The 13,255-nt window shown below is 43.7% G+C and overlaps 1 protein-coding gene across 11 annotated transcripts in view; it reads right to left on the bottom strand.

Annotated features, from left to right (window-relative positions):
* Nucleotides 1-13,255, bottom strand: part of ANKS1B (ankyrin repeat and sterile alpha motif domain containing 1B) — an 823,383-nt gene that overhangs the window by 289,641 nt on the left and 520,487 nt on the right. For all 11 annotated transcript variants that reach the window (XM_075933985.1, XM_075933942.1, XM_075933974.1 and 8 more), the window contains one exon: nucleotides 1,189-1,287. In XM_075933985.1, coding sequence (XP_075790100.1) covers nucleotides 1,189-1,287 — 99 coding nt within the window. The remainder of the gene's footprint in view (nucleotides 1-1,188; nucleotides 1,288-13,255) is intronic.

The raw sequence follows: 13,255 nt of genomic DNA on the forward strand, positions 1-13,255 counted from the left end.
GACAGCTCTGGCTCCATAGCACACAACAGGAAAAAGCTGTAGCATCCCCAAAAAGAACAGGGCAACCCCAGCAGGCACTGCTGATGCTTTGCTGTCCCTCAACGGAAGTCCGCAAGCTGGCAGTAGAAACAGAGAAACTGCTGTCCGGGGGCGGGGGGGTCCCGTTAAGCACGTGTCTCTGCAGGGCTCCGGCAATGGCACTTGAGCAGGGCTCCGGCAATGGCAACTGGTGACCTAAAGCCTGGCTAGAACTGGTTTTGGGTGGTTTATATGAAAGAGAGCATCCAATGAGTGTGGACGCTTTCTTGCGCAAAAGCACATTGTTTTTGCGATGTGCTTTTGTAGTGTGGGAGCTCTTACGCAAGAAGTTTTTGTGGAAGATCTCTTCCGCAAAAAGCTTCTTGTGCAAGAAGCCTGCAATGTAGACATAGCCTTAGATGGCTTCTCAAATCATGTGACAACCTGCAGGGTCACAAGATGCCTAGTGCATCTTCTCAAGTTTCCGCAAAAGTCAAAGCTAGCAAGAAGCAGATATTAATTACCTACTGGCAAATTGTGGTGTTCTATCTAGCATGTAGTTTAAATTCCAATGATGCAAGCATCTTTTCTTAGCACGCTTCACACACTTCCAGTGTATAATGAAGACCAACTTGCACCCAAAATATATTGGAAAAATAAGTGCAAATTACAGGATCATATATCTGAAGAGCAGAATTCAAATATTTAGCAGGACACTTGATGACTATCAGCAGTTTCCAATCCACATAGTCACCAATCCACATATGAAAGAGGTGGATTGAATCCATAATGGAATATCTTGAGTTTCTCAGATTACTTAATTGTACATTTCCAATCTGACCTCTATATCAAGAAAATTAGTCTGGATTTTAGACAAAAAATTATTTACAGATGTGACCCAATAGTCACTAAGTAAAAGCTGTCCCCAAACAAATCCCTAGCCCCACACCATTTGTTTTTAGCTTTATGTGCTAAAATACTGAAACATCAAATATTTCTATAATCATCAAATATTTCTAAAATGCTACCAAACCAGAATAGTACATGGTGCAGCTGACTAGGCAAAGCATAAGGCAGTAGGAAATTAGACTCACAATGTCCAAATTTCTGCTGAAGAATGGTATTATGTTTTTCAGATACTTGGTAACCCAATAATAAAAGAAACTGTACCTTTGGAAGGAGCTGGATTGCCTGTAATATTCTTTGCCTGTGTCCAGAGTTCAGTATTCCTATTTCCAACAGATCCTGATCCTCCATTACATTGCTTCCCTGAAAAAGGAGATATTCAAATCTGAATCAATCATGAAATAAGCTCCTAGGTTGAGTTTAAAAGAGAATAACTTTACTTAACACACCATCTGACAACAATCATAAATTACTGATGATTGCATTGATTTCCAGGTCTACAAAATGTGAAAGGACCTTGAACTCATAGATAATTACTAGTGTGCGGGCAGTGTTGCTCATGGAGAAATTGCAGTTCCCACTAAAAACAAATCCCAAAACGGAATCTTTCTCCTATACTCCCCTCTTATCATTTGACTGAGCACAAGGATATAAATATAAAATGTAACTATATGCATAAAATGCATCATCCGTTTTTCTTTGCACCTCCCCATACACTATACACTTTCTTCCTCAAGTTAGAAAAAAAATCACATACAATAAGATAAACTCAGTGTATGGATGCAGTTGGATGGAATTATTTAGTAACGTGTTACTAAAATGCCTTGTAACAAGGTGGCTTGCCCTTGGGCTAGAGAGGCTGTGCCAAAGCAAACCCTGGTCCATTTCTTATAAAGAGCAAAATGTTATAGCAGCATGGGGGAAACTGTAGAGAGACTGCAGAGAATGTAGAGAAGATCCTGAGAGCAGAGAAACTGCTCCTGTTAGGAAAGTTTTGGAATTTTGACCAGATCAGGAGAATTTAAGCTGTAACCACTATCAAATATTTGTTCCCCATATTGGAACTAATAGCCTAATCAAGTCACCCCTTAAACTTATCTTTATTAAACCTAATAGATCAAACTCCTTCAATATAATACTATAAAACATGTTTTCTAATCCTCTAATCATTCTTGAGTTTCATCTCTGAACCCACTTCAATTTACCAACATCCTGTTTGAACTGTGGACATCAGCACTGCTACACTAACATACATCGTCATATGTACTGTGGCAAAGTCCCTTGTTAGCTCTCCAGGGGTTCTGCGCTTCTTGACGATTTCTTGTGTGCCTCAGAGACTCACGGTAACGCCTTCACTGCCTTGGGACTTTCCCAGAGACAAGGATCCCCGCTTACAGAGTCCTTCTCATCACAGGCAAGTCCTGAGTAAGGGGGGAGGGGAACCAATCTCCTTTTCTTGGCCTTTGGTCTGTTCCTGTCACCCACCACTTCCTTCTGTTATCTTCCCCCTTTTTACCGCGGGGCGGGGCGGGGCTCGGCTCAGCGGACCTCTCAAAACTCTCCACCCCTGCTGCCTCGGAGGAACCCTTTTATAGGGACCCAGAGGCCTTAACTAGCAGCAGGTGCTTAATTCACCCCGTTACAGGCTGACTCCTAATTAGGCCTCCATTGTCTGCCCTGATTGCTGGGCTGCATTCAGGTGAGTCTAACTGGGAAACAAGAAGGCATTAACCCACTCCTAATATAGCCGCCTTCTATAAAATATTTGCAGTTCACAGGCTGTAGTCTGCCACAGTATATACATAATTCAGAAGAACATATGTGTAGAGGCTACGTCTAAACTGCAGTGTTTTTCTGGAATACTGGAGGTATCCTGCAAAAGCAATGCTACGTCCACGGAATGTGTCCACTTTTCCGAAAAAACATTCCGAAAAGCGGACACATACTTTTGTCATCCCTGTAAACCTCATTTTATGAGGAAGAAGTGATGGCTCGAAAGAGCAGATTTTTCCAAAATTTGGCACCGTGTAGTCACGCCAAATGTCGGAAAAGCCTCTTTTGAAAGAAAAGCAGAAAAAGATAGGCAAATTACAAACCACAATTTGCATATTTTTTTCGACTTTTCTTTGTAGTCTAGACATAGCCAGAGTGACAGGATTTTATCAGGAAAAAGAGTGACCTCCCAACACTCTGGGAGGAGTAGCTGCAGGGAAAAATATTTACTCACTTGTATTGTAACTGTTGTTCTTTGAGATGTTCACACATGTATTTCATCAGGTGCATGTGTACCTGTGTGTTGGACAGCTTTTTGTATCAGTACCAGTTGAGAAAGTGCACATGCTGTGCACTCTCACTGAATAATAGAAGCTAAGGTAACCACGTAGAACTTTATTTTCTTCAGGTACTTAACTCTCTTAGCTCTAAAACTGGCCTGAGACCTCCTTTTGCTTTGAGAATAAGGATATTGCAGCAATAAAAATCATTACCCCTGAGGAACAGAAGACCTTCCTTTATGGCTCCTACTCAAAGGAGAGATTAGATCTACACTTCTGCCACTTGAATGCCTAAAATTGAGCCCACCCTTTTAAGCACTGCTTGGCGATCCCCGTAGTCCTGTGGTAGTGGAGAATCTCATGATACAGAAGAGGATGCACCATGATGCTGAGGCAATGGCTGGTCAGCATGTTGTTGTGGAGGAGCTGTCTGAGCTACTTCCAGGTGATCAGTACTGGTTCTGGTACTAAGATTCAGAGAAAGTTGTCTGAAGTGCTGATGATCTTGATGAACTTTCATGGGACCAGCAAAGGCCTGGCATATACGCAGCAGAACTTGAACCCCTAAAAGGGTGGCATGGCTCCATTTCTAATCTTGGAACCAAGAATCAAATTGATCAAAAAGGGCCTAAAAACTGAAGCCGATCACTAGCACTGACTATACTCTATATCTAATTACTAGAAGGAACTGAAGAGAGTCAGGGTAGTTCTGTCCTCTAATACCAGCAGGCAGTGGTGTGTGACAACAGAGGGTGCTCAAGCTGCCCTAATGGGTTGTACTAAGAAAAAAAGTTATCTGACAACTGTGCACAAGGTTTGCACATACCTGCACTGGAATAGACATATGAAATCATTTGAGGGCAAACCTAATTATTGAGATTGTTATTTGCTCCACCTTTGATGAAAAAGCAAAGGCTTTGATGCTGCAGATTTCTTAAGTCTGTTCTACAGGCCTTAAAAAATTCTTTCAGCTTTGAATTGAAGTAGAAAAGATCTGTGAGACTGTAAAGCAGAATCAGATCTCATTCCAGTTCTACATTAATGTGACCTCATTCTACATTAATGTATGTACTTGTGATTGACTTTAATAGAACTATGATGATCTACACCAGCTAAGGATCTGGCCCAGCTTTAAAACGTCTGTAAGTTAAATTCTACTCTTGTTTTAAAAATATTTCTTCAGTTAATTTAACAGTTAAGATAAACCGCTGCTAAATAAACAATCAAATGTTTAAAAACATAAAAACAACAAGTAGTCCTGTGGCACCTTAGAGACTAACAAAAATATATAGTATCATAAGATTTTGTGGGTAAAATGATGTGCTCATCTGATGAAGTGGGTTTTACCCGCGAAAGGTCATGCTACAGGTTAAACTTCTAAAATCTGGGACTCTCTTGTTGGCCACATCCGTGGCTCTACTGGACCATGGATATTGGTGGATCAGAGAACCACAGTTGGCCAGGTTTAGGGGCTGGGCTGGCAGTGGGGAGCACAGCCCTAAAGGCAGTGGGTTGGCGTGGTGGAGCGCAGAGCCCCCAGCTCAGGCTGGTGGTGTAGAGTGCAACCCTGCAGGGGCTGCAGGCAGTGGGCCCAGTACCTGGGATCATAGCCCTGGCAAAGCAAACAGAGCCAGGAGCGCAACCCTGCCTGAGCGGGCACAGCGAGGCATGCAACTCCGCCCAGGCCGGGGCAGCAGGAACACTGCTCAGGCCAGGCTGAGACAGCAGTGCCTGGCACCCCCAGCATGGTGGGGAGCACAGCTCTGTCCCCAAATGGGAGTGCAGCTCTGGCAGGAGTGGGGGCAGTGGGGCCAGTAAGGGAGCAGGGCTGACAGCTGGGAGGGGAGCCTTGACACATAAAACTGGGAGGGGAGACTTAACATCCTCTGGTCCAGCAAACTCTGGTTTGTAACCACTCAGGTCCCGAGTGCGCCAGGCCTGGGAAGTCCTACCTGTTCTAAATATTTTTGTTAGTTTCTAAGGGTATGTCTACACTAGCTCCCTAGTTTGAACTAATTTAAATCCCGGGCTTGATTTGCAACTTCGAATGCCTACATTAGCCTCCCTAGTTCCAACAAGGAGGCTAGTATAGACATACCCTAAGGTGCCACAGGACTACTTGTTTTTAAAGTTACAGATGAATATGGCTACTCCTCTGAGATCTGAAAACATAAAACTCACCTTATGATAAAATTTCAAACAGGATGCTTTTTCCTTCAGGCCTAATGTGCATCACATTGTCAAGATGACAATTTCCTGTTTGATAATTATTATTTTAAATTTACAGTTAAGGCATATAAGATTTATAAAATGAGTTGTTCACAGTTCCCTGCAATTAACGTGGTTATCGGATATTTTTCATATTATGTGTGTTTTCCTTCAATAAACACTTTTTATGTGTGAATCAGTGTTGAAAGGAAGTATTTATTTTAAAGCAAAGCTGCTAACACATAAATAAAGCAAACACATTACTTACTCATGACTTACTGTAACTTTCCTCTGAACACACTGAATATGTATTATTAGTGACGAATGACTCTTATGAGGATTGGAAATCTTATAAGAACAGCCTTTCCTGTGAGATTGTCTGTTTAATCAGATTTGAAATACTGATTTTTGGCAGTCCCATGTCAAGCCTCAAATTATGCCTTAGTTGCACTTGTGCAACCATTTTATCCTCAGTGGAGTTACTCATATATAACAAATCAGAATTTGAAAAGAAAGGGGAAATTTTGCATATGAACTCTGGACAGCAATTCTGTATGGAGATTCCAACACCACAAGGGACTATTATGATCACCTAGTTTGGCTGCCTGTATAACACAGGCCATTTAACTTTCTTCCAAAAATTCCTGGAGCACATCTCTTAGGAAAAAAAGAATCCTGATTTGAATATTGTCAGCAATGGGGAATCCACCATAACCCAGGGTAAAATGTTCCAATAGTTAATTAGCTTCACTGTTAAAAATGCACACCTCATTCCCAGTATGAATTAGTATAGCTTTAGCTATTAATGATGCACAGGCCAGGAAAAAATGCAGTTCACTCTCCCAAAGCTCTTTTGGTTCTACATTCCCATCAATATTAAGAGCTTAGGGTACGTCTACACTGCATCCCTAGTTCGAACTAGGGATGCAAATGGAGACAACCGAAGTAGTTAATGAAGCGGGGATTTAAATATCCCACGCTCCATTAACATGATCTCGCCGGCGCGCTAGTTCGAATCACAGCTGATTAGAACCAGGAAGTGCGCGCCGGGACGCGTTAGTTCGGACTAAAGCCCTTAGTCCGAACTAATGTTACTCAACATTTTTTGAGGAGTAACATTAGTTCGGACTAAGGGCTTTAGTCCGAACTAACGCGTCCTGGCGCGCACTTCCTGGTTCGAATCAGCTGTGATTCGAACTAGCGCGCCGGCGAGATCATGTTAATGGAGCGCGGGATATTTAAATCCCCGCTTCATTAACTACTTCGGTTGTCTCCATTTGCATCCCTAGTTCGAACTAGGGATGCAGTGTAGACGTACCCTTACTTGTTTCCACTGAATTAAGCAGATAGAACTATGAATACACAGGAAGATCTGCTGAGAAGTGCCATTTTTACACAGTACTGTAGCTGGACTCATAGCAAAGAAAACCTGGCTTTTCAAATGGAGAGGTATGAAAAAAATCATATTAATCCCCCCTTCAAATTCTAAATTCGCTTCTGTAAAACAGTAATAAACAAATGGCATGATTGTGCAGTATAAACATTTTACTGGCATTCATTGGGAATGATCCTGTAACTGGACACTCCTCTTAAATGCTCACTGTCTCTTTCTCCCTCTGATACGTCCTATAGGCAATGAACTGGTTTTGGTGGGTCTTCAGAAGCTTGGTCTCCAGTCAAGTCATGAAATCTGAGTCTGCGTCTACACTGCAGGCTTTTTGTGCAAGAAGCTTTTTGCAGAAGAGATCTTCCACAAAAACTTCTTGTATAAAAGTGCATCCAACTCTTGTGCAAAAAGGAGTTATTCCTCGTAGAAAGAGGTATACCTACACCACAAAAAGCCCTCTCTTCTGCCATTCTACTGTAAATTTTCTTGCACAAAAACGCGCTTGAGGTGTGGATGCTTCATGAGTTTTCACGCTATTTTTGCGCAAAAACCTTGTAGTGTAGACGTAGCCTGAATGAACTCCTTCCAGGGTATTAAAGACTCCAATAATAAACAGTCTTTCTGCCCTGCCTAGGGTCTTCAACCCTGGCCATGGGCACTTAAAATTAAGCCCTTAGTTCAAGTTGAATTTTAGCCTGAATTATTTTAGCTAGGATGGGCAGGGATGTAAATCTATACTCTTCAGTGTCTCTAGACTGTTTTCAAGAAACTGGGAATACGCAACAGGGGGATGGATCACATGTTCTGTTCATTCCCTCTGAACTAGCGGGCATTGGCCACTATCAGAAGACAGGATATTGGGAAAGATGGATCACTGGTCTGATTCAGTATGGCTGTTCTTATATAATTTCAAAGCTTTGTCTTGGGCTTTATGCCACTTCATCTGTGGCCAGTAGGGGAACCAGGACCCACTACCAAGTTCCAGCCCAGGGACCCTATGAATAGGAGTTATGTTAGGGGTGGGCAAAATATGTCCAACGGCCACATCTGGCCCGCCAAGCCACTATATCTGGCCTACAAGAGCCTCTGCCAGGCTTCCTGCCTGCCTGCCACACTCTAGCACACTGTTCAGAGCAGCTCTCTAAACTCTGAAAGCCCAAAGGGAGGGGAGAGAGGCTTCACATGCTGACTACGCCCCGAGTACAATTTGCAACTCCTATTGGCCAATTTCAAGCCAATGGGAATTGCCTATTTGCAGGACAGGCAGCGTGCAAAGTACGCCCCCCTCCAGGCTTGCAGTGTTCAGACTCAGCCACACACAGCTGGTGCAGGGTCATGGAAGGCAGGGACTCTGGCTGAGGAACTAGTTGGGCTGCTGGCCAGGAGCCACCCAGGTAAGTGTCTCCTGGCCACAGCCTACCTCTGGCACCCCAACCCCTTTCTCTCCCAACCCTCTGCCCCCCCTCCTGAACTCCTACCCCATGCACACCTGCTCATGCATATCCCCACCCAGACTCTGCACCCCCTGATGCACTCCTCCTCCAGATCAAAGACTCCTCCCAGTCCTTGCACCCCAATCACCTACCCATGCTACAACCCAAATCTCTGCACCCCCTCCTGCACTCCTGTCCCGGGTCACAACCCTCTCCCAGTCCTTGTACCCTCTCCTATACCCTTCCTCCAGGTCAGAAGCCTCTCCTGCATGCATATACCCTCCTAGAACCTGCAGCTCCTCCTGCACCCCAGTCCCCTGCCCCAGGTCACAACCCCCTTCTTCACCCAAACTTCTTCCCAGACCCTACATCCCCTCCTGCACACCAGTCCCTTACCCCAAGCACCCTTCTGCACCCAACCTCCATACCAGACCCCAAATCTCTTCCATTAATAGCGTGGCCCTTGACCACTTACCAAATTCTTTGAGTGCTCCCTCTCCATCAAAAATTATTGCCAACCCCTGAGGTTTGTACTAATTGATTCAATTCATTGCTGCCTCCTCCCTGAGCCTCATTAGCTTCACCCTTATCTTAGGGTTAAGGTTCTCAGGTCTTCTCTCTCCCTGAACACCCACCTAAATAGAATGCAGCTAGAAAAATCTTTGGTTATCCTTCAAGTTCCTTTGCCTCCCTGGTCGCAGTCAAGACCTGACTTGCTAAGGCCAGGCAGCTCCTTTCACTATGACTAGCAGGGCTCACATTTGTTGTTGCTAGGCCTTCTTTATAAGACTCAAAAAGTCTAGAATGCAAGCTTGTACAACTGCCAAGCAGCAGACATCTTTATGCTGCCACCAAATGGAAGCTATTACCAGCTAATGCTCCAATGCTCATGACCCACTGTGGAGACAGACCATGTGAAGTTCTGTCTCTCAAGTGGTCTGACAAGTAGTAGTCGTATTGCTTTTGACTGGCCAAGCATTCTTTTTATGGTATGATACTTGTATTGTTGGAGCTTCCTATTTAAATATAGGATTGAAAATTCGGAAACATTATGCTTCTGAAGTCTATGATGGATGCTCTATGGGAGTTCTGTGCCAAGGAAGTGGAGGCAATCAATTTGCTCAGAGACTGTTGTAAGAAGTGAGTCCCATGGCTGGGGTAGGAAGCCAGTCAGCACAAACTCTCAGTCATCAGGAGAGAAAGCTTATATTCCCAGTTCTTTCTGCCTCTCAGTTTTAATTCTAGGCAGAAGTTACTCTTTTGGGGAACATGTGACTCTACAAGGCAACAAATACTTTGGAAATGTCAATCATTCAACCGGATTGCCTTCTGGAATGAAAGGAAGGATATGTCCATCAATGGCTATTAGCCAGGATGGGTAGGAATGGTGTCCCTAGACTCTGTTTGTCAGAGGTTGGGAATGGGTGACAGAGGAGGGATCACTTGATGATTACCTGTTCTTTTCATTCTCTCTGGGGCACCTGGCATTGGCCACTGTTAGAATCCTGGGCTAGATGGACCAGGAGAACTGGACATGCCCCACAGGTACCTCATTTTTTGAGGTTTACAGGATCTTTCGAAAAAGGCTTCTATTTTCAAGAGAACCACGTCTAGACTGTGGTTTCAATTTCGAAATGGCGCTTTTTCGAAAGAGAGCCATGACACTATTATGCAAATGAAACACGGGAAATTCAAATCCTGGCTTCATTTTCAATTTCAAAGTGTCTAATTTACATCCCTCTGTCAAAAGAGGGATGTAGTCTAGACACATCCACAGTGTTTAAGTTCCCTAAAGGGAAAAAGAGACACAAAAGTATAACAGTCCTTATACTAAAATGTGTATGTCTCTCTCTTGATATACTGTCCTTAACCTCTGATTATAGGACAAGGACTGGACTAGACCATGGAAATCAGGGAGGAGAGCATGTTGAATCTGTGCTGCAGAATCTGTGCCTTGGCTCTTGTGGGATCTAGGTGAGTTCCTATAAATTCCAGGAACTGAATTGGTTCCATAGTCAACTTTTAAAAGTTGATTTGTAGGCCTAAGAGTTGAAAGAGAGATATTACAGCCAGTACCATGCTTAGGGTATATCATTCCCTTGATTAAACAGTCATTGAGATTGTCATGGACAGAAGGAGCGCTGACCAGCACCCAGTGACTAAGAGGTTAACTCAGGTAGCTAGCAAAGCTGCTGGCAAGCAGCCAGAGAGCCAATGGGCATACGGTGTTGAAATCTGAATTGTATAAGATACCTTGCTTGCTTTCTTTATGTGGGAGAGATAAACCAGGAGTTGAGAGACACAGAATGATTTAAATCCAGGCAGAACCACCATGCCCCCATGGAATTCAGGGTAAGAGAGTGGATTGAACAAAGAGAAAATTAGAAGTAGGTAAAGGGAAAAGTGAATCCAGTTGCATTCAGAGTAATTTTTCTTTATTTTGTGGTTTGATTTCAATGCTCTGTGTGAATCTATGCCTCCCCTTCCCCTTTATCATCTAAGCATTGTGCCAGAGATTTTCTGGTTTTTTAATTTGTTTTCCTTAGTTGCTCTGTAACATCTAGCAACCACATATGCTTTTGCAAGTTTATCTTTTGTTTTGTAATAAAAATCACTTTTTAAAAGGTGATGATCTGATTCTTGTGTCCTGGAAAGTCTGTCTGTGTATATCTGCATGCCTCTGACTGAGGGGTCAGCAAGCAGAGACTGCAGCTCATTTTTCTTTTTATTTTTCAAGCTCTTTTGGGGCAAAAGAGCTTGGGATACCCTTGGGGTTGATTTTATGTATTCACCCCTGGTTTTTAGGGATCAAAAAGCACTTGATGGTGCTAGTGAATCCCCCAAATCTGTGTATTATGATTCTGGGGGCAATTTTTTTTGTAACCAGTGCCTCTAGAGGCAAGATTTTGAAGCTCTCTTGTGGGCCCTCACCTTCTGCACTCAGAGGCTGTGTCTAGACTACACTCTCTCTCGACAGAGAGATGTAGATTAGGCACATCGAAATTACTAATAAAGCAGGGATTTAAATATCCCATGCTTTATTAGCATAAACATGGCCACTGCTTTTTTTCGAAACGGAGCTTTTTTTTTTTTTTTTTTTTTTTTTAAAAAGGCAGTCTAGACGCAGATCTGTTGAAAAATAAACCCTTTTTCGAAAGATCCTGTAAACCTCATTTTTTGTTGACAGAGAGGTGTAGTCTAGACGTACCCAGAGTGCCAGAGTGGGGAACAACCCTGACAGAGATAGGGGAATATTATTATCCCTTGACATCAAAGGTGAACAGTGGTTACTGCCAGGGTCTTGGAAAAAATCCTGGGGGTCACAGATAAATCAAAAGGAAACACCCAATACTGGTGGCATTTTGAGCTGACAGTGAAGTGAAAGAAGTGCCTGTGTGCTAGATGGATTGTGATATGGAAATATGCTTCTTGTAGGTCAATAGCTGAGAATGAGTCTCTCCCATCTAATGCTGAATGTTTGAACTGCTGCCCGTGAGTCCTTCATGGTGTGAAGGACTTTGTCAATTTTGGCAGCAAAGAGGTGAGATTTATTGAAAGGGAGGTTGTCCACTTTCTTCTGAAAGTTTTCCAGAATGCCCATTGTCTGGAGCCAGAAGGCCCTGTGCACAACTACTGCTGTTACAGTCATGCAGGCTGCCATGTATGCTACATCCCTGGCTGCCTAGAGGGCTATGCATGATAATGTTTGACACTCCTGTATAATGGCTTGGAGCTGTGGGCACTTATGTTTTGGAAAATGTTTGGCAAGCTCCTGACATTTGGTATAATTGGCATAGTCATAGTTAGCCAAGAGAGCTGAATAATTTGCTACCCAAAGCCGCAAAGTGGCTGATGAGTAAACTATCCAGCCACAGAGATCAAGGTACTTGTGGTCCTTGTCTTGTGAATTGGAACGAAACTGGGGAACTTTCCCTGAACTGTACAGCATCCACTACCAACGAATTCAAGTGGAGGGTGAGAATATAGAAAGTCCATATCTTTCTCCTACTTCCTCCGTACCATATAGTGAGGGTGACGCAGCTGGTCAGACTAGTCGCTTCTCTTCCCAACACTCCTCATCCACCCAGAGGAAACCTCCTTGGGACACAGACTATTGGTGATTTTCTATTGGTTCATTTATTAGTGGGAAGAACTGTTGCCAGTGTTTGCCATATTGTATCTGCTGGTTCCATAGTGGCCAAGGGCTGCAGAATTTTAAAAAATTTGTGCTGTTTTTTTTTTCTACTTCTTGAAGGTCAATTTCCTGTGTCATGGCTACTGTTTTAAAAAGATCCTGGAATTGTTTCAAGTCATCGGTGGATGTGGGTGCCTTGTTGTGGGTGAGGAGGAGGAATTTTTTAGTGGTAATCTATCCTCAGCATCTCTGGGGCCTACATTCTCTTCCTCGGAACTTGCACTTTGAAGTTGGTGTCATGGGTGTGAGGTGGAGGAGATCTAATCACTGTCCTGGCAAGAGTGGGTGATGTTGTTCATGTTGTTCTCACATTGAGAGGCATGCATGGAATGCAAGTGCTTTTTCCTCACTATCTTAGCATCCAGGGAACGGGATAAAAAGCAAGCCGTGTCTTGGAGTGCACGGTTGCTGCCCCTGTACGCTCCTGAAATGGCACCCTTGTTTGAACCCATGAATTGGCCACAATGGGACATCTGGTCCCTGTATAGATGTCACTGAACAACACCACCAACTCTTGCCAAGACAGTGATCAGATCTCCTCCACCTACTCTTGCCTACCCTCACAAAATGGCACCCTTGGGTACAAAGGCAGTGAATATGGCCATGGCTTGTTCATACCAATGAGGAAGCAGTGGTCCATATGAGGGTTTGGATGGTCTGTGTTCCCCAGGAGGTCTCCTCTGGGTGGGTGAGGAGTGTTGGGAAGAGAAGCAACTATTCTGACCATCTGTATCACCCTCATTATATGGTAAGGAGGCAGAAGGAGAAAGAGGTGGCTGTTCTATAGTGCCAGTAAGGGAGTGACTGGTGCTGTGAAATGGGAACTGTGGCACTG

Source organism: Pelodiscus sinensis, chromosome 1, assembly GCF_049634645.1.
Source record: "Pelodiscus sinensis isolate JC-2024 chromosome 1, ASM4963464v1, whole genome shotgun sequence".
Classification (NCBI taxonomy): Eukaryota; Metazoa; Chordata; order Testudines; family Trionychidae; genus Pelodiscus; species Pelodiscus sinensis.